This window comes from Mytilus edulis, chromosome 4 (assembly GCF_963676685.1).
Source record: "Mytilus edulis chromosome 4, xbMytEdul2.2, whole genome shotgun sequence".
In the NCBI taxonomy this organism is placed as follows: Eukaryota; Metazoa; Mollusca; class Bivalvia; order Mytilida; family Mytilidae; genus Mytilus; species Mytilus edulis.
Window position 1 is genome coordinate 89,416,242 of NC_092347.1, and position 19,386 is coordinate 89,435,627.

Consider the following 19,386-nt stretch of genomic DNA (forward strand, 5'->3'; position numbering starts at 1 on the left):
TAACAATTTCCAATAATAAAATTTAAATGCTCTATCTTATAGACTTTATTGTCGACAGCAGACAATAAACTTGATTGTCATTGTATTAAAATTTGAAAATGAACACTTTACTACAGACAATAAAATAGAAATCCCATCATGCACCATTAAAATGTTAACATAAAGAAGTTTCATTTGCATTGTCTTTAAAAATCAATGATATTAATTAATTTCATTCACGTATATTAGTACAGATATTTTGCTTAGCAGGTAAAGGACCTCACTCTTTATGTTTACCGCAATTGTTTACAATTTAAAGGTCAAATTAACGCAAAAAAGGTGTAATACTGCAGAGCACCTGGCAGCGACATGGTTATCGGATAATCTCTATAAAAAACGAGTCCATATATGTATCAAACTTTTAGGGAAAGTCAAGAATGCAATCGAAGAGTGTCCGTGACCAACATACATGTACACTTGCTTTTGTCATTGGCTGCAAAACATCTCGTCAAAACCTCAGCTCCTCAGCTGGCATCTTTATTTTTTTTGTACCTACAAATGTAGTCCAAATAATTATGACGTCTTGAAAGGCTATTATATTTTTTTCCTTTGACGCCTTACTTCAACGTAAGGCGTCAAAGAAAAAATTTTTAATAGCCTTTCAAGACGTCATAAGAAGTAAGGCGTCGAAGAAAAAAGAAAAAGAAAGATCCCAAGACGTGCACCCTGATCTAGTCCAAATAATTACAAATGAATTATGTCGTCTTGGAAGGCTATTTTAAATTTTTTATTTGACGCCTTCCTGCAACGTCATTAAGCTGAAGCCACCATTTTCGGTCGAACGTTGAGACCATATTTTGAGACCCCATTAACACTTTCTTTACCGGATTGAACTGGATTGAGTGTCTCTATGACATTATCAAAATTGCACACAACCGTCACCCGCCCGAATTGATTTCAATAAAAGTGCATGTTTTTTGTTGTCATTTCGGACATTTCGTAAACTGACGTGTTGATGCTTTTCCTGGAGCTCAGTCGTGCAATTATTGATTAAACATCGATAAGTCATGTAAGTGAATAATATATGAATTGTTCTGTCGTATTTTTTCCGTAAATATGTGTAAAATAAATATATAATTTGAGTAAAGCTATGGAAAAATTAAGTCCATTCGTCAAAAACAGAACTTTTTAGAGAAGTCTCTTTGAAAATAATCATATTCGCGTATTTTGCGCTAAAATACCTTCATCAAACAAATCGGTGATGACTCATTTTATTTATTAAAACAGTTGTGTAAAGGAAAGTGTATGCCGTATGGTCCACGTCTCACGATGATCATAATATTTTGTCAGTGTCCAACATTCATCTGCAGCCATTGTTGACCTTGACTTGATTTGGAATCAGCTTTCCCCAGTTATTTATATAAATAGGTCACGTTTCTAAACACAACAATATCAGTAGCGTAGAAGCAGGTTTTTTTAATATTTCAGCATCAAAATCATCTCATTTTTTTTAGGAGGAAATTACAGAGAAACGGTCCCTTGTCAGTCTTGATTATCTAGAAGTCAGAGTATAAAATCTTTACTTAAACTTTCTTATCATTGGAAACTTGATGATTTATTTATAGTTGCATATGTTTTACACCAGATACTTAAATATTATCTGAACTTTCTAAAACATTTGGAACTGAAATTTCCTAAACAACACCCAGGTTTTTCAAATTATTTTTCTTGAAAATAAAATTTGGAATTGAACTCTTATCAAGTTAAAAGGAATATCAATTTTGTCAGAGTACATTTATACATTATGTCTCTGATTTTGTTACCCCCTTAAAAATCATTAAAAATAAAACACACACACCTGACAAGAGACGGTGAGATACAAAAATGTACAATATATTTAGTTATACTGCCCATGACTTGTTACTTTGAGCATTAAATATAGAATCTAATATTCCCCTTATTCATTATGCCAAACTGATGATTTCTTATAAAACATTAAAGCTATATCTGACACCAGTGAGCTAATACATGTATATATACTAGAGCCTAAATGACATATAGTTTGGAATATTTTTTCTAAAAATTTCTGCTTTTAAGTCAAATACTAACATCCTGGGATCTGCTCAAAATTACCACTGTTAGTAAAAAAAGAAATTTATAAAAGACAGCCAATTTTTAAGTACCAATAATTTTTCCTTCTTTGTATTTGGGACAGGGCAACCGAACAAAATATTTTGTGTTGAATTACACCGAGTAAACATCAATGTAATACATATATGAGTTGTAATGCATGTCTTAAACCTCTCTCTAGGTGACATCTGAATATCTTATTTTTTTGGTGTAGTTGGGTTGCTTGTCTAACAGTTGTTATGTAATACCCTTTCCCAACATTTACCCTCATGTATATTTTCACAAGATATTATTTACATAGTAATATGTATAACTGGCATTTCACATACCTTCAGCTGGTTTATATCTCATGTGAAAACAGTTAATTTGTTTTTCAATTATTGGAAATATAAGAATTGTGTATTATCTGTGGTGTCTCAAATTTGAATTGAAAGTCTTCCTTTATACATTTTATTAGCTTAATTTGTTTCATTATGAAACATCATATAATACATTGTATGTCACTTGAAGTATTATTTTCTATGGTTTGAAAATGAAATTAGAAAAGACTTAATATTTCAGAAGTGCAGTCTCTCATATCACTCCTTTCCTGTAGTTAGTACCTAGGGTATATTAGGTTGGTGTTCAAGTCAATAAATTTAAAAAAAAAACAATGTTTTGCTTTCCCCCAAAGCCCTAGGCCTCCAAAAATAAGACATTAATAAGATAGTTCCCTTTAAATTCTGAGGTATAAATTAAACGGTTCAGCGGCGTTTTGCATTTGCGCCGATCTGCATTTCATTTGCGCCGATTTTTTCTTTCATTTGCGCCGATTTTTTTTTTCATTTGCGCCGATTTTTTTTTACAGGTAAATTACAGGTGAATAGATATAAGAAGATGTGGTATGAGTGCAAATGAGAGAACTCTCCATCCAAGTCATGTTATTTTTCATTTATCATTTAAGACCTCTTCCATTAGCCATTTGTACAAATGTAATGAATTGTCAATCATAACATGTATATAACTGTTGTCCCCTGTTCAATACTGGGAGGTAGAAGAAGGCCCACAAGATACACCTCCAGACTTTTTCTTGACAGTACCCGTAGTTCTTTAACCTCTGTCTTTCGGACATCTGCCACATGTTTATGCTCGATCAGTGTTTTGACAATATAATCCGTGGTGACTCTAGGTTAACACGATTTGTGGTACATTCGTAAGATATGTTCTTATGTTTCAGGACACTAACCTTCCGATATGTACATGTATGGCCCTCGATGATTAAAGAATTGACTCTTCCGCTCGTTTCAGTGTGTAATATGTCCATCATGTTACAACGAAGTTCCAGAACAATATGAATCAAAATAAACTTAAACATAAATGAACAACAATTATAACCAGATTTTATCAATGATATAGTACAGTACATGTACAAGTATTAACTTACCTGTAAATCTAATTAGGAGCAAATATAAAATCAGCGCAAATGAAAAAATGAAATCGGCGCAAATGAAAGAATGAAAATTTTCAAAATCGGCGCAAATGTCATACGCCCAAATTAAAAAATATATATATGTGTCATAAATCTGGAGCTGGAGGTAAACATGTTCTTTTCCATTCACATTAAAGATCATTAAATTATTGTTCTTCTCTATAGCTACATGTCAACATGTACTTTGCAATACCAGCTAACTACAATCTTTATAATTAATTTAATCTGTTAAAATATCAACTCTTTTTCCATTTTATTCTAATATGTATCAAAGCATACAAGTGTATTATTAGCTTGTGTATTTTATAATTTATTTTTATTCATCCTGCTGTGAGTGTGACTGCATGGACTTTTAAAAATTGTGGTCTGCAAACTTGGGAGTGTAAGTTCAAAGACTTGCACATTCTTAAATGTCTGAAGAGATACAATTAGAAAGATTCAATACCTTGTTTAATTCACAAAAAAAATGTTCAGTCTGGTGTATATTTTGTGTTCATAACTTCAAAAAATGCACATTATTTTTACTGCAAGCACATGACATCTCACATGACATTACGACGTAAGAACGTAATCCCCGTTTTAATTGGTCAACTAAAATTTGACAGACCTGAGTTTCCTTAACTTTTGTTTTATATTATATTATCCTCGAAATTTAGGTCCGTCGTATTTTACTGAGTTTGGTTCAAAAATATATTTTATACTCCTAAAATGAAGTTTCTTGAAGAGAAAACAGCTAAATGTTTTAAGAAAACAGTCCAACTGCAAATATGAGTAATGCGCTATGACGTTATAGCCTTTCAAGACATCATAATTATTTGGACTAACCTTGATCATGCAGTATCAAGGTCTTTTCTAGTTTCCAAACAAAAACTTGAGTTTAAATGTATGGATCTCTCTAAAATTGTACTACAAGGTTCCATACTACAAAGGAAAGGATAGGATTGAGTTTAAGGGTAATTGCTTCAAGGGGGGTTTCAATAAGTTTGGGGGGGGGGATTTTTGTTTACAACTTTTTTAAGGGATTCTTTTTTTTCAAACATTTTCAAATTTTTCAAATTTCGAATTTTGAAATGTTTCAAGAAGAAATCTTCAATTGACCACATTTATTTTGTGACAAAAACCTTTACGGTATGTCAAAAATTCGATCACAATCCAAATTCAGACAGTATCAAGCTTGAATATTGTGACCAAATTTGCCCCAACTGTTCAGGATTCGACCACTGCGGTAGCATAAAGCTGCGCCCTGCGGAGCACCTGGTTATTTACATGATTTAGGAAAATATAATTTATTTGGTGTGTACATGTACATATAAAAAAAATGTAGTTCAACCGGAATTTGAATAAAAATGGGATACAAAAAAAAATTGCCATGAAATTGCCTAAAAAGCAGTGCTTAAAAGTGGCCTTAAAACACCAAAAATCAAATGAAAATCAAATCACTTGTTAACAAAATCAGGTCGGTAGATCTGTACACTACATTTGTAACATGACTAACTTATAAAAAATAAAAGACCTAAAAAAATATGTTAACTTACAAATACCAAAATTTAATGTAAACTTGCATGATTTAGAAAACATTTGATAGTTACCGTTACAAAGTGGCTGGGTCTTCAGAATACAATCTACATTAAAATGGCAAGGCACCATATTTTCCTATCAAATACCGCAATACAACTAAAAATGCCTAATCATCCTGTAGGAAATTCTACATGTGTCTAATTAGAAGCACTGGCGGATCTAGAAATTTTCATAAGTGGGGGCCCACTGACTGCATAAGGGGGCCCCACTCCAGTCACCCTTCAGTGATTCCCATATAAGCAACCAAATGTTTATCCAAAAAGGCCCCCCCCCCCCTAAATCTGCCTCTGAGAAGGAAATATTCAGGAAAGAATTTACTAAACAAAATAAAATGAATGAACATCTTTAACTACATTGTAGCCAGGTACCTTGTACAAGTATCATAAGTAGATCTAAGTCTAAAAAAATTGTGAATGAAAATGAATTTTAAAACAGGTGAAATAAACAAAATGCTTAATTGTTTATATTTTTTTGCAGGACATCTACAATTTAGCCATACTGGACAGAGGTCAATTTATCAATCCCAGGATGCCTTCAGGGCAGCCTATGCAGCACCCTATGGACCGGCCAGATCATGGAATGGCGTAAGTTTCAAAAATTTTGAGATTTGAAACTATTATTTGAATTTGATAGATCTTTTTTATTCATGGCAGTTGTTAATTATTTATATATTATCATATTGCACGTGTTACAACAAATAATTTAAACATTCAGAATAGACATAACGTCCAAATGATAAATAGATATACATGCATAAAAATTTTTATGATCAAGATCTTAGATGAACATAAAGGATTAGGGACGTCTCTTCCACATGTTCCAGTAAAGGAAGTTTCAAATCTTGAATTGATGCATGGCAGTACCAATATGCATAAAACCATTTAAAAAGGCCAACATTAAAAATATCTTTGTTTCCCCTCCCCGACTGAGGTTATCAGGGTATGTGTAGGTAGGTAGGCAAATTATTTTATTTTATTTCTTGATATAATTTTTTCTATATTGAATTTTTACAAAATTCAACAGGTAAGATAAGTCAAGAAAGGGGGGGTATTCCCTGATTTCAGTGTACATCCCAGTTTTCTGGTGTTAAAAACTGTATACAGGGACCTCCTTTTTTATTCCTATTTATTTTATGGTATGAAATCTACAAAAGCACACATTCTTCATGTGATAACAATGTTTAATGAAAGCAAGGGTTTAAATAGTTAAAAATCAAGCTTATTTCAAGTCTAATTTGATGCTGACTCACAACAAAACAATTCCTGTGTTCACCAATTCATACCTTGATCAGCAATTATGAGATGACAAAAAGATATGTTAGTGACTTGGGAATTAAAATTCAATGAATAAAAATTTTCAATAGAAGTGAACATAATTTAGTTATGTTCAGTTACACCTGGATCATGCAGCTTGGTCAATTAATTCCTAAACAAAAGATTTGTATGTTTTTTTCGAGTTCTAGAAAAAACAAGGCTTCACTTATTCATGTTTTGTTGTTCCAGAATACTTTGAGTATTTACAAATTCAACTGATGCAGTTATAACGTAAGACGTGCCATAAATTGAAAAATAAAAACACATTTAAACTGGTCTTGTTTACACCAGAAAGCAGGGAATTCACGTATCCAACATTTTCTGACTTGTGCCCAACCTGTTCGAAGTGAAGACAAAGTAGATTGATTTTAAAGCAAGATTCAGACCATTTTTACTCAAAGCTTTTATCCCTTAAACAGGAACAGAGGTAAAAGACAAAGCCAATCAAGGTGCACTCAGTAGGTTGAAAGATTCTTCAGATTTTTTATTTTCAAATATCACCCTTGCACACAACACAAATCGTGTGGCAATGCATATGTTTGTTTTCCTTGATTCCGTATCATATAGATGCTTCATTGCAAAAATGCCTTGATTTAAAACGCTTGTTGACTACAGCGTCGGAAAGGTATGACAAGAAACCAACGCACGTTTACTACAGCATCGGAAAGATATCACCAAAAACCAACATAGCAAAAAAAAATTTTGGACAAGAATGGCCAATAAAATTTTTCGAGTCGCGGCGATTTTACAGGGTCGGTTGGGGGAGGGGAAACAAACAATATTTTATTTTTGGCCAAACATTATCAAATTTTGCTAAAATAATCTCTTTATGCCCCCGCTGTAGCAGAGGGGCATTAAGTTTTACCCTTGTCTGTCTGTACATACGTCCCAAAATTGGTTTCCCTTCTCTAACTAGTGTTTGCCTCAAATGTTTCGGAACTTATATTACACAATCCTTATTACCACAAAACACAGATCAAGTTTGAATTTAAGTGGCAACACAATAACCTATCTAGAGCTTATAATGCCCCTTTATAAATGGAAAAATTACAAAATTTTTAGTTCTCTAACTTCAGTTTGCCTCAATCAAATATTATGAAACTTACATACATGCTAATTACCACAATATACAGATCAAGTTTTTGAATTTTGGTTGGGTCACTTTAACCATTCTCCAGTTATGCCCTTTATAAACAGAATAAAAATGCAAAATATTTAGTTTCTGTTCCCTCACTAAAAATTGCCTCAACCAAATGTTATGAATCTTAAAGACAATGCTTACTGCCACATAACACAGATCAAGTTAAATTTTGGTGACGTAAATTGAACCATTATCAAGTTATGCCCCTTTTGTAAATCGAAATTGCAAAATTTTTAGTTTTCGTTCTGTAACTTCAATTTGCCCCCCTACCAAACATTATGAAACCTATACACTATACTTATTACCACAGAACTCAGATCAAGTACAAATTTGGGTAGCATCACTTTTATCTTTCTTGAGTGACATCCCTTTATAATGTTGTATGCATCTGTGTCCATGGGGACACATTCTCCATTTATTTAAGATATTGTTTGTGTTTGTGAACAAGTTAAAATTTAACTTGTTCACAAACACAAACAATATCTTTAAAAATGAGATTTATTTTAGAAATAGTCCTCGGAAGCCACAGATTGTTAGAAATTAAACATGGCCTTGATAATGAAATTTTATCCTGAACATTTGTGAAGTATAAAATTAACAAATATCACAGCTCAGGCCATGTGTAAATTTACAACAAATCTATGGCTTCCATGGATTATTTCAATTATGGTCATTAAAATCTGAAGAGAGGTTGGATATGCTGTGTTTGTGATTGTTCTATTTTACTCCCTGTTAAATATATATATAAAGCTAGTAAAATATGATAAATCTTATTATCTATAGATTGCACATATTATTTCTTGAATAACCGCTAGAAAAAAATGTGTTAAATCTTTTGATTCTCAACTCCATCATTTGGAATTTTGAATTAACATTTTATTCTTGTAAGCTACAACATGTACAATGTACTGCTAAATCCACTGACTGTTGACATTTCATATTTAAGTAAGGAACTGCCATGTTGACTTGCTGAAATAAGTAAATGTGCAAATAATGGAATAGACAATGAAACAACACCTACACTTTTTGTACCTCAATACTCTATTTTAATGCAATATTTTTTCTGAATTTGGTGGGTTAGCGCATCAGAAAAACCTTCAGTTTTTGGTGTTTCATTGGTATGATGGGACATTATCAAGTTTTAAAATAACTTTCATGCACCAAAAGCATTGTTGGAATATTAATTTTGAAGAAATTTTATTTTAATGTTGTACATTTTTCTCCACTCTAATGCATTAATTTTTTTGCTATGCATCAGAAATGAATAAAAATAATGATGTTTTCAAAGCGAAAGAGGCACGTCATATATGTCAGAGATTATACTTATACATAACGATAAAACTAGAACTAATTAGAAGTCATAAAAACATTGACTTGTCTGAAATTGTCTTCACAGCACTACCAAGCTTTAATTGATTTTATATAATTCCGAACTGCATATATGTATCACATTCCATTGTATATCAGAGCCCAAATTCTTCACCAATATGTGTACAACATGAAACTCTTGTGAACCCTCATAATGTTTAGGTTGTTAAAAGTATCAAATATAAGAATTGCATTGTATCTTTGATTTTGCTATTAATTTTGTTGACATTGAACTTGTAATTGTTGTATCAAAGTGAAGATACAAATGTAGGAGAATTTTGAGTTATCTCCCATTGTATACTTTTTACATCAATAAAAAATTTTAGTATCATTATCTCAGAGCTAAATGTAATGTTTGTATTAATGGGGATAAAAAAAAACTATACAAAGACTCACATATTTTAAAACTGACCTTTTTTTATGAAAATTATTCATATTCCAAACTATATAACTAAAAGATAAACTTCTGGATTGCTACATCATCATCATACCAATAGCTTTGTATTTCAGTCAACTTCTGATGAATTGTAATGAATAATTTCATATCAATCTCTTTGTATTTCCACCCAATTGTTCTACAAAAGTTCCTAAACTTGATACCAGGGTATTTTACCAATCTTTATTTTGTTACTGCAGAACTTATAATTAATGGTAATGAAATATTCAAGTTAGCAAAAATCGAGGGAGGTCTAATCTGATATACATGCAGGATGGTTGTACGACATAAACCATCCATATATCATATAGGGACTTACTCACTGTGTTTCCTTCATATTATTGAATAGTTTAATTAGTGACCTTCTCTTATAAATAACCTTTATTGTAGACCCTGCAACTTATATGTCTGTCAGATCTTGTTTGTGCTCTCACGTGTTCAGTTCTTGACAATTTTTTTAGAAAACGCTCCTATAAGCAATGTCTATGACAAGTTCGTAAATCAGTGACGGATAAAAAAAAAAACATCAAAAGAGTCATAGGCCTTTGGATATTTTAATTATATTGGAAATAGCAATATATTTGCTCTCAAGCCTTCATTTCTTTTTATTATTTACAGACATTATAGCCTGTAATTCAGTGGTTGACATTGGTTTATGTGTTACGTAGTTGTTTTTAGTTAATTTTTTTATATAAATAAGGCCTTTAGTTTTCTCTTTTTTGCCTTTTTTAGCTGACTTAGCAGTATGGGCTTTGCTCATTTTTGAAGGTCGTACGGTGACCTATAGTTGTTAATTTCTGTGTCATTTTGGTCTCTTGTGGACAGTTGTCTCATTGGCAATCATACCACATCTTTTTTATATTATATATTATTATATATATACCCTGGTCAACTCTAAAACTTTTGTATATGCAGAGGTTCAGTATTCTGTTAAGTGTTGTTACTGTGACTGCTAGCAGAATTCTTTGTTTAAGATAAAGATGCATGTGCTGTCATATTTAAAGTGACCTAAAGCTATCAGAAAAAACTGAAGTCTATGTCTTATATTGAGTCAAGGCCAGTGAAGGATTTAATAGGAATGCATGCATGAAGGCCGTATATTGACCTATATTGGTTTACTTTTATAAATTGTTATTTGGATTGAGAGTTGACTCATTGGCACTCACACCACATCTTCCTATATCTATGCCTGTCCCAAATCATGAACCTATATAGCCATTGTTAGTATTGTGTGTTTTGTAATTTTGGTTCATTCTTATGTTTTGATGTTTAGTTTGGTGTCCATTTTGTTGAACTATTATAAATCATTGTTTTTGTGCTCCCTGAACCCCACTCATGTGTGAAGGATTTTAACGCTGCATTGCTGAAGACCCATTGGTGGCCTTGAGCTGTTTTCTGCTTTCTGGTCAGGTTGTTGTCTCTTTGACACATTCCCTGTTTCCATTCTCTATTTTGATAATTGTACATCATTTCCTCTGGATAACTCTCCATTAATGAAGATAAAAGTTGTGAGGAGGGATTCTCTATGAAGGAGGGTGATGGAATGGCCTTAAAAAGAATACTGGGTGGTGACATACACCTTCTATGCCCATACCTGAATTTATTGTTATTATATTAATACATTGCCATAATTATATATTTATACAAAATATTTGAAAGACAAATATGTACAAATGTTATAATAGTAATAAATTGTGGTCCTATATTTTAACATGGTCAAGAATATTACCTCCTATATAATAACCAAATGACCTTTAGAAGTACAAATGTACTTACCATTTACCTCATTGTACAATTTTAGTGTGTTTAAAATGTGGCAAAACATCATATATATCAAAATTTTACTGGGATCCTTAACTAGCCTGATTTTTTAGTTAGCCCTACTCATCTTGTACATCTCCTTGGTTTATGAATTTTATTTTGGTTTGTCATTGAACATTCCATTATAGTATTTAGGTGTGTCAGTAAGAGAAAAAAAATCCAACGTAACTTCTAGTATTTAAAAAATGTTTCCTATCATTTCCATGTACATTTTTCACTGTTTTTATAAGTTTTTCCAGTGTTTGTTGTTTATTTTAATTTTTATAGAATTTTACCACATTTTGCAAAATCTTTTCCACAGAGGCAGATTTTGAGGAACAGGGGATCCCCTCCCCTTTTACTGGAAAAAATATGGTTAATTATATAGGGAATCATTGAAGCATGACCACAGAACGCCCCCCTCTCAGACAGTCAGTGGTCCCCCACTTATGAAAATTTAGGATACACCACTTGCACTGTTCCATATTTTAACATTTCTTGTTTCATGTATTTCTATTTGCACAAAATATTATTTTCAATGACCATGTCTATGTATGTGTCCTGAATAGAAGAACCTCGTGTAGAGCTTCTTTCAATGATATTTTTTACACCTGATTAGAGTACTTTTATTTTCAAATAGAAAACTGTCTGTAAATTAACCATGACTTACATCAAGGGGACTAAATGTTGGAATACAGTTTTTATAGAATGAACATGTGGCCTTTTGTATTGTACCATTGAAGAATATACAAGCTGGAAATAAAGCTTTATAAAAAATTCCTGTAAATTTGTCAGAATATATATATATTTATAATAGAATTCAAAGGTCACATGTTGTTTTCAGGGCCATTACTCAGATAAAGACTTAATTTTGTCAGATAGCAATTCATTATTCAAGGCCCCTTTCACTGAACGTCAGCCATAAATTTGTAAAACCTATATTAATTTCAATTCACAAGTGTCATTCATTACTCAAAGTATAACCACTTTTTTCCCCTCTTTTTACCTGAAACTCAGATACCCCCCCCCCCCCCCCTTTTTTTCTGGTCCATAATTTAGTAACAGGAATCCCTTTTATACAAAAAACAGGAAGTTGTACCCAACATGATCACTATACAGGAATTTGGGTTTTAAAAAAAATATAATCTTTTGTATTGTATTTATATCATAATGTCTTAGTTACCTTATGTTTTTACCATAAAATCAGCTTAATTTATTTCTACAAGAATGATCTTAAAAAATCCCGAATTATAAACACAAGTGTTAATTTAATTGTAGCATTATTTAATTAACTGTTAAAATTACCAAAAAAAATTTCATGTATACATCATGTACATGATAAAAAACAGGGAAAATCATTCTAAAATTACCCATATTAAGATTATTTATCAAATGATAACAAACTATACTACTGTACCCATGTTGTACCTCTGAGGAAATGTAAGATGATTTAGGTCCTGAGCTAGATAAAGTAGGACAATTTCCTATGGACACCCCCTAACAACACTTATTGTTTTATAGTGGGGCACCTGGTGTCCTGATTAAATTATACTACACACATGTGAGAGGAAGATACTACAGATAATTGATATTTACGTGGGAAAGTGGTTTTTTTGACGATGTACATACAATGAATTGTTTAAACTATGATCCTTTCTATTTGTCACCATTTTCTATGTTATATAGGAGACATACTCCGTACATGGGACAGCCAGACTATAGGATTCATGAGCTGAATAAAAGACTACAACAACGAAGTGAGGTAAGATGGATTTATTTCTAGTAACTTGATCCCTTTCAGTAAAAAATTAAGGGGAAAGGTCTCATATAGAGATCCTTTGTTTGAATTGCTTGATATAAAGTGATTATGATTTTCTTAAATGCAAACCAAATGTGGGATTCTGTTGTTTTTTTTAGACATTGGCAATTTGCATTGCAATAATGATTGCATTGGTCTGCCACTCTTCCTGTGCTTTCTGTGAAGATATGATTTAAGCGTTTCATGTATATGATGAACCCAATTTTGTGTTTGTTGAATAATAAAAATTCTCTAAGGAAAAATTTTATAGAAACTTTTATTGAGACCCAGCAGATGCCTGCAATATTATTTACTGAGAACTTTCAGTTACGCATGATAATATTGATAATAATTATATTTTTTTACTAGAAAAGTTAGAATTGTTAGCTAAGTAGTCCATTTAACTTATCAGGCTAGGTGAACTAATTATACACCAAGGATGATCAATTTTAAAATGGACTATTTACTGCCAGAAAAGGTCATGTTTGTTATAATTGACTATTTACTGCACTTTATTATAAGGTCCTATCAAATGTGTAGATATTTTACTGTAAATAAAATCTTGTCAAGTGCTGTAGCTGATTTTTTACTAGTAAATAAAGGCAATAGTAGTATACTGCTGTTCAAAAGTTATAAATCGATTCAGAGTAAAATAAATCTGGGGTACTAACTAAAATCGGTGGAAACACATCTACACGTACAGTAAGAGGAAAACAAAGGAAAAACAGAAACACTGAAATGCTTCAAAAACAAAGGCCAACATACATATAGAAACATACATATAGAAACATACATATAGAAACATACATATAGAAACATACATATAGAAACAAACATATAGAAACATACATATAATAACAAACATATAGAAACATACATATAGAAACAAACATATAGAAACAAACATATAGAAACATACATATAGAAACATACATATAGAAACATACATATAGAAACAAACATATAGAAACAAACATATAGAAACATACATATAGAAACAAACATATAGAAACATACCCCACCGCAATTTTGCGCCTGTCCCAAGTCAGGAGCCTCTGGCCTTTGTTAGTCTTGTATGATTTTAAATTTTAGTTTCTTGTGTATAATTCGGAGTTTAGTATGACGTCCATTATCACTGTACTATTATGCATATTTTAGGGGCCAGCTGAAGGACACCTACGGGTGCGGGAATTCTCGCTACATTGAAGACCCATTGGTTGCCTTCGGCTGTTGTTTGCTCTATGGTCGGGTGGTTGTCGCTTTGACATATTCACCATTTCCTTTCTCAATTTTATATAGAACATACATATAGAAACATACATATAGAAACATACATATAGAAACAAACATATAGAAACATACATATAGAAACATACATATAGAAACATACATATAGAAACATACATATAGAAACATACATATAGAAACATACATATAGATAGGAGCTTTTTAATAATCAAGTAAACCAATGTCCTGTCAACTGCTGTAGTGCCTCTAGTAGACTTTTTACTGAAAAACGAGGACCTGTTATTTATATAAAGGACTATTTACTGGTAACGAGGTCTTGTTAGTTTTAATGGACTTATAATTACAAAATGAGATGCTGATAATTATAGTTAGATTGAGATTGGAAATGGGGAATGTGTCAAAGAGACAACAAACCGACCATAGAGCAGACAACAGCCGAAGGCCACCAATGGATCTTCAATGCAGAGAGAAACCCCCGCACTAGTTTATATAGTGGATTTTTTTTCTCGGAGATAAGGTCCTGTTAGTTGTTGTGAACTACTTACTATATGCTTCCAGGACTTGATATCAGTCATTAAGGACTATTGATAGCTTTGAAGGGACTATTTCTTGTTTTGCTTTCTGTTTTTTTGACTAAATGTAATACAATGTAATAGGAATTTGATTTTGATAAAAGATTATGAAATATCATTTGTTTTAATAAGCCCTTTTTCAAAATTTTAAATATAGTATTTGCATTCAATGTTCAACAAGCTATACATAAGTGTATTGTGTATTTGCGTTTAGTGAATGAACTTAACATATATTTTAATAAAATAAAGTTATGTGAAGTATGATGAAAGGTTACCAGATAACAACAGGAAACCAGACCATGTTTCCTGTTATGTTACATTATAATTATTACCTTCTCTGCTTGTTTCAACACTCTTTATGATTTATTATGACAAGCAACAAAAATTTGTCATCGTTTTTAATTGGCTTTTAAATTTATGTGCTTAAATGCTTTTAAACAATTTTCTTTTTTAAGGTAAATTGATAACTAATTTGTGAAACTAGTTAATTAGGGTGTCGTTACTAAGACAGTTTAGCAATGCTTATGTTGGTTTTTTTTCATAGCAATTATTCTTAGAACTAGATTTGGCTAATAAAGTTTTTTTTTTTAGCCTGTTTTTTTAATGCCCCATTTATGGGCATTATGTTTTCTGGTCTGTGTGTCCGTTAGTCCGTTTGTCCGTCTGTCCCGCTTCTTTTTTTAGTTTTTAGAAGTTGAAGTCCAATCACATGTTCCCTATGATATGATCTTTCTAATTTTAATGCCAAATTAGAGATTTTTCCCCATTTTTATGGTCCACTGAACATAGAAAATGATGGTGCAGTTGTTTCTTCACTCTTCAGAAAGCTATATATATGTTTCACAACTGTTATAAATGTTATTTCTATGAATGAAATAGTTTCACTGAAAATCAACAACATTTGGGTTATCTTGCCTTCCATTTCATGCTTAATTAAGTGACTGAAATTTTTACCTGTTTCATTTATTTATTTCAAAAAGATGATATTTTAAACCATGCAAGAGTGAGTCAGTAATATTAAACACCTCACCTTGCCTAAATTACTGCATAATTTAAATTAAACCAGACTGGACATAAAAAAAGAATTAATGAAGGATCTTTGTAGGATTTTTTTCAGAAAAAAAACACCTAATTCTGGCTTTATGCAATTGATTTCTGATTTGAGTAAAGGATTTGTGTATACTTTAATGAGATAGATCATATAAAATAATTACCAAAACATTTCAAAGACAAGTGTCCATATACCAAATGCTATGCTCTAAACTGACTCAAAACACATCCACAAGAAAAAATTCTTGAATAAAAGAAGTTACAGATTTAGACATCTTAATAATTTGGTTTCACTTTAAAGAGTATGTCTTTGCCAAAGAAAATAAATTTTGAATTTGCTTGCAATGCACATGAAACATATTTCAACAGTTGTCAGTGATTTTCCTGCCTTTTTCAAATGGAGACAATTGTGCAAAAGAAAATGGTATGTCAGTAATAACTTCCATCAGGTATAATCATGCTTTGAGAGCATACAAATCAGAATGACCTAAACAGAACAGCCAAACATATCTACTGCTAATATTGCCCCAAGGTAGTTACATATTTCATTTAATGGGAATTATGACTACAATGTATCATTTTAATCATACTAGAACATTTAATGCAAAAGCACAGACTATCAGCTGGTAAATGGTACCCTTGAAGACTTAAAAGTCCAACAGTAAGGGTTCTGATAAGGTGGTTATAAGGATAGTTCAGGTTTTCTTTGAACATATAAATATCCTGCCTTAAATGAGATAGATTAAAGATGGTTTTGTAGTGTTTTAAAAGTTAGTGTTGAGCATTAACTTATTAACCCCATTATATAATCGATATAGTGATAATTGTTTGAAATAAGGGTTGATTGGAAGTGTCATTGACTTATTCGTCACATCTCACTTTATTTCATAAATTTATTGATCTAGAGATTTAATTGTCTAAGTTTGGCCTTTATGTTAAAATGATGTGTTGTTTGGTAGCTGTCTCATTTACATACATACTTTTTTTTCATATCTGAGGAATGTTTTACAGGATGTAAATCCAAATCTCCTTTGAAGATAATCTCTGGCCACTTAGTAATACAGTATTATGTAATACACCTGAGCATCTACAATTTTTTTACTTACTATGGGGATATTATATACATACATATATTCACTATCTATATAACAACAAAGAAGTTGTTTTGTTTTAAGGTGTTGTGTACAATTAATTATATAAGACAAGATGCTGAAGGAAATACATTAAATTTGATCAAGGTAACTTGATACCATATACAGTGTATTATTTACTGAGGCTCTGTAGGGGCACTCTACAAATTGAGACCAAAGTTTACACTATACAACTTGAGATTATAAAAAAATGCTAATTTAGAGAATCCTAGGTTTTCTTCAAATTTATAAAATGTCATACATTAGAAAAAATCATAATCTGCAGGATGGTAGATTTTATTTGACATTCTTTCTTTCTGTTTATGGACATGTCTACCAATTATTACCCTGCAACTTCAAATTCTCATAATTTACTGCTAAAGTATTTGAAAGGATGTTTGCTGTTTTGCCTAAATTATGCAGCATTCTGATTGATTAGATTTTGCTGCCTTTATAAGTAACTTTAAGTTTCAAAGATAAATTTGACTAAAATACAGTTAGAACTACTAAATGCTAATTGAATTTGTAACTAGTTATTTCCTGTTAACTTATATATTTCCTACACATCAGATATAAAACAAAACTTGACCCAGTTGTTTGTCATTAAGCTTACTTTATATGTGTCTATCCTATTGTTATGCATATCATACCATATTAACAACACCCTTCTATTTCTGACCCATGTATCAAGTGCTAAAAAGAAAGAAAATTTATAAATAGAAACAACCTTAATGTGTTCTGAGATTGTGGGTTTTACAAAATTATTTTTCCTTAACTTTGTTCACAGACCTTGATTCTGCATTTGGACCATTGTGGACTGGGGGACATCAATTATGTGACACATTTTCCTGTAAAATTATGATGTTTATTTTTTGGCCTAAAGTGATTTTATTATGTTGAAAAGGTCTTTTCATTTAAATTTCTATTTCAATCCTGTAGCAGCTGTTAAATTATTTTTCGCATTAAACATGTACTAAAAACTAGCAGCCTAAGTAATGGACAAAAAAAAATAACAAATTAAGTAACACAGCAACAAACAACAATTACTGAATTACAGGCTCTTGACTTGGGACAGGCACACACATAGAGAATGTGGCAGTGTTTAACATGTTTGTGGGATCCCAACCCTCCCCTAACCTGGGACAGTTGTCTAACAGTACAACATAATAACTAAACTTAAAAATCAGTTGAAAAAGGCTTAACTCATCAGATGGATACATATTTAAATAGAAAGACATCTAACAATAACACAGAGTGGTTGTGGCTGGGTACTTGTACATTCCAACAACATGAAGATACTAAGTTCAGATGTTTATGGTGATGAACTTATTTATTTAACTGGTAATGTGATTGTCATGATGGCATCTAGTGAATGTGTTGTTGGCCACCATGTTTAATGACATGCCACTGCATGGTCTGATAAGTTCTGACTGTATATTCCTTATTTTTCAGGAAAGTGATATCTTATGGTGGGAATCGTTTGCCACAGAGTTCTTTGAAGATGACGCCAGTATGACTCTGTCATTTTATTTAGAAGATGGACCTAAACGTTACAGTTAGTATTTTCTCTCTTTGGGTTGTAAAAATATGTTTCTCTAATTCTTCCTCAATTTATCCCTTTCTGCACCCATTGTATAAAAAAAATAATCAACGTGTGGTTCGTTTGATCTCAGTACTTCATTGTTTAAAATCTGATTATGACGTCGAATTTTCTTCTGAATTTCATATTGTGACGGCATGAAAAAAGGCGACCATGCCTGATGACGTCACATAGAAAGAACACATCGTTTTGCAGATTATTCGAAAAGAAGGAATAAGATTGCCTGCTTAATGTTAGAAAATCATTAGAGAAACAGATTCCACCACCACATCTCGTGTAATACGATATTTATCCACTCTCGACAGTTAAATTTTAAATATTTAAAACGCTCCGGCAAGCCTCGTGTTAAAAATTTGAAAATTTAACTGTCTCGAGTGGATAAATATTGTATTTCACTCAATGCAGTGGTAAAATCTATATATATTTATAAAATAAAATTATATACATGTATATGTTAAAATAGGGGGTGGACCAAGAATTCAAGGTTCACTGAATATGGAAATAGGACAGTTCTTGCAGGAATGGTGTTCAGCTGTATAAGTGTAATATATAATGTATAAGTATACGTATACACAATGAATTTTCTGAACTTAATACAGATTTAAGTCTTTGGTAATATCAGTAATTCTGATGAACATTATATCTGATCAGCCTCAGTTTTTGTCTGATTATTTGTTTGGCTAGACAAAGGTGTTGCTATTATGGCGGAGACCACGGTAATTGTTAAGTTTTCTGTTTAAGTCAGTTGGATAGGATATACTTGTGAAAGGTCAAT

At 31.6% G+C, this 19,386-nt stretch overlaps 1 protein-coding gene across 2 annotated transcripts in view; it reads left to right on the top strand.

The window, feature by feature from the left end:
• Positions 1 to 112: 112 nt before the first annotated feature.
• LOC139520970 (LIM domain-binding protein 2-like) overlaps positions 113 to 19,386 on the top strand; it is a 27,917-nt gene continuing 8,643 nt past the window's right edge. The window contains exons 1-4 of one of the 2 annotated variants that reach the window (XM_071314089.1): positions 113 to 249; positions 5,633 to 5,739; positions 12,900 to 12,975; positions 18,464 to 18,566. In XM_071314089.1, the coding sequence (XP_071170190.1) occupies positions 5,684 to 5,739; positions 12,900 to 12,975; positions 18,464 to 18,566 (235 nt within the window). In that variant the 5' untranslated portion in view covers positions 113 to 249; positions 5,633 to 5,683. The remainder of the gene's footprint in view (positions 250 to 5,632; positions 5,740 to 12,899; positions 12,976 to 18,463; positions 18,567 to 19,386) is intronic. The other variant, XM_071314088.1, reaches the window with a different exon arrangement.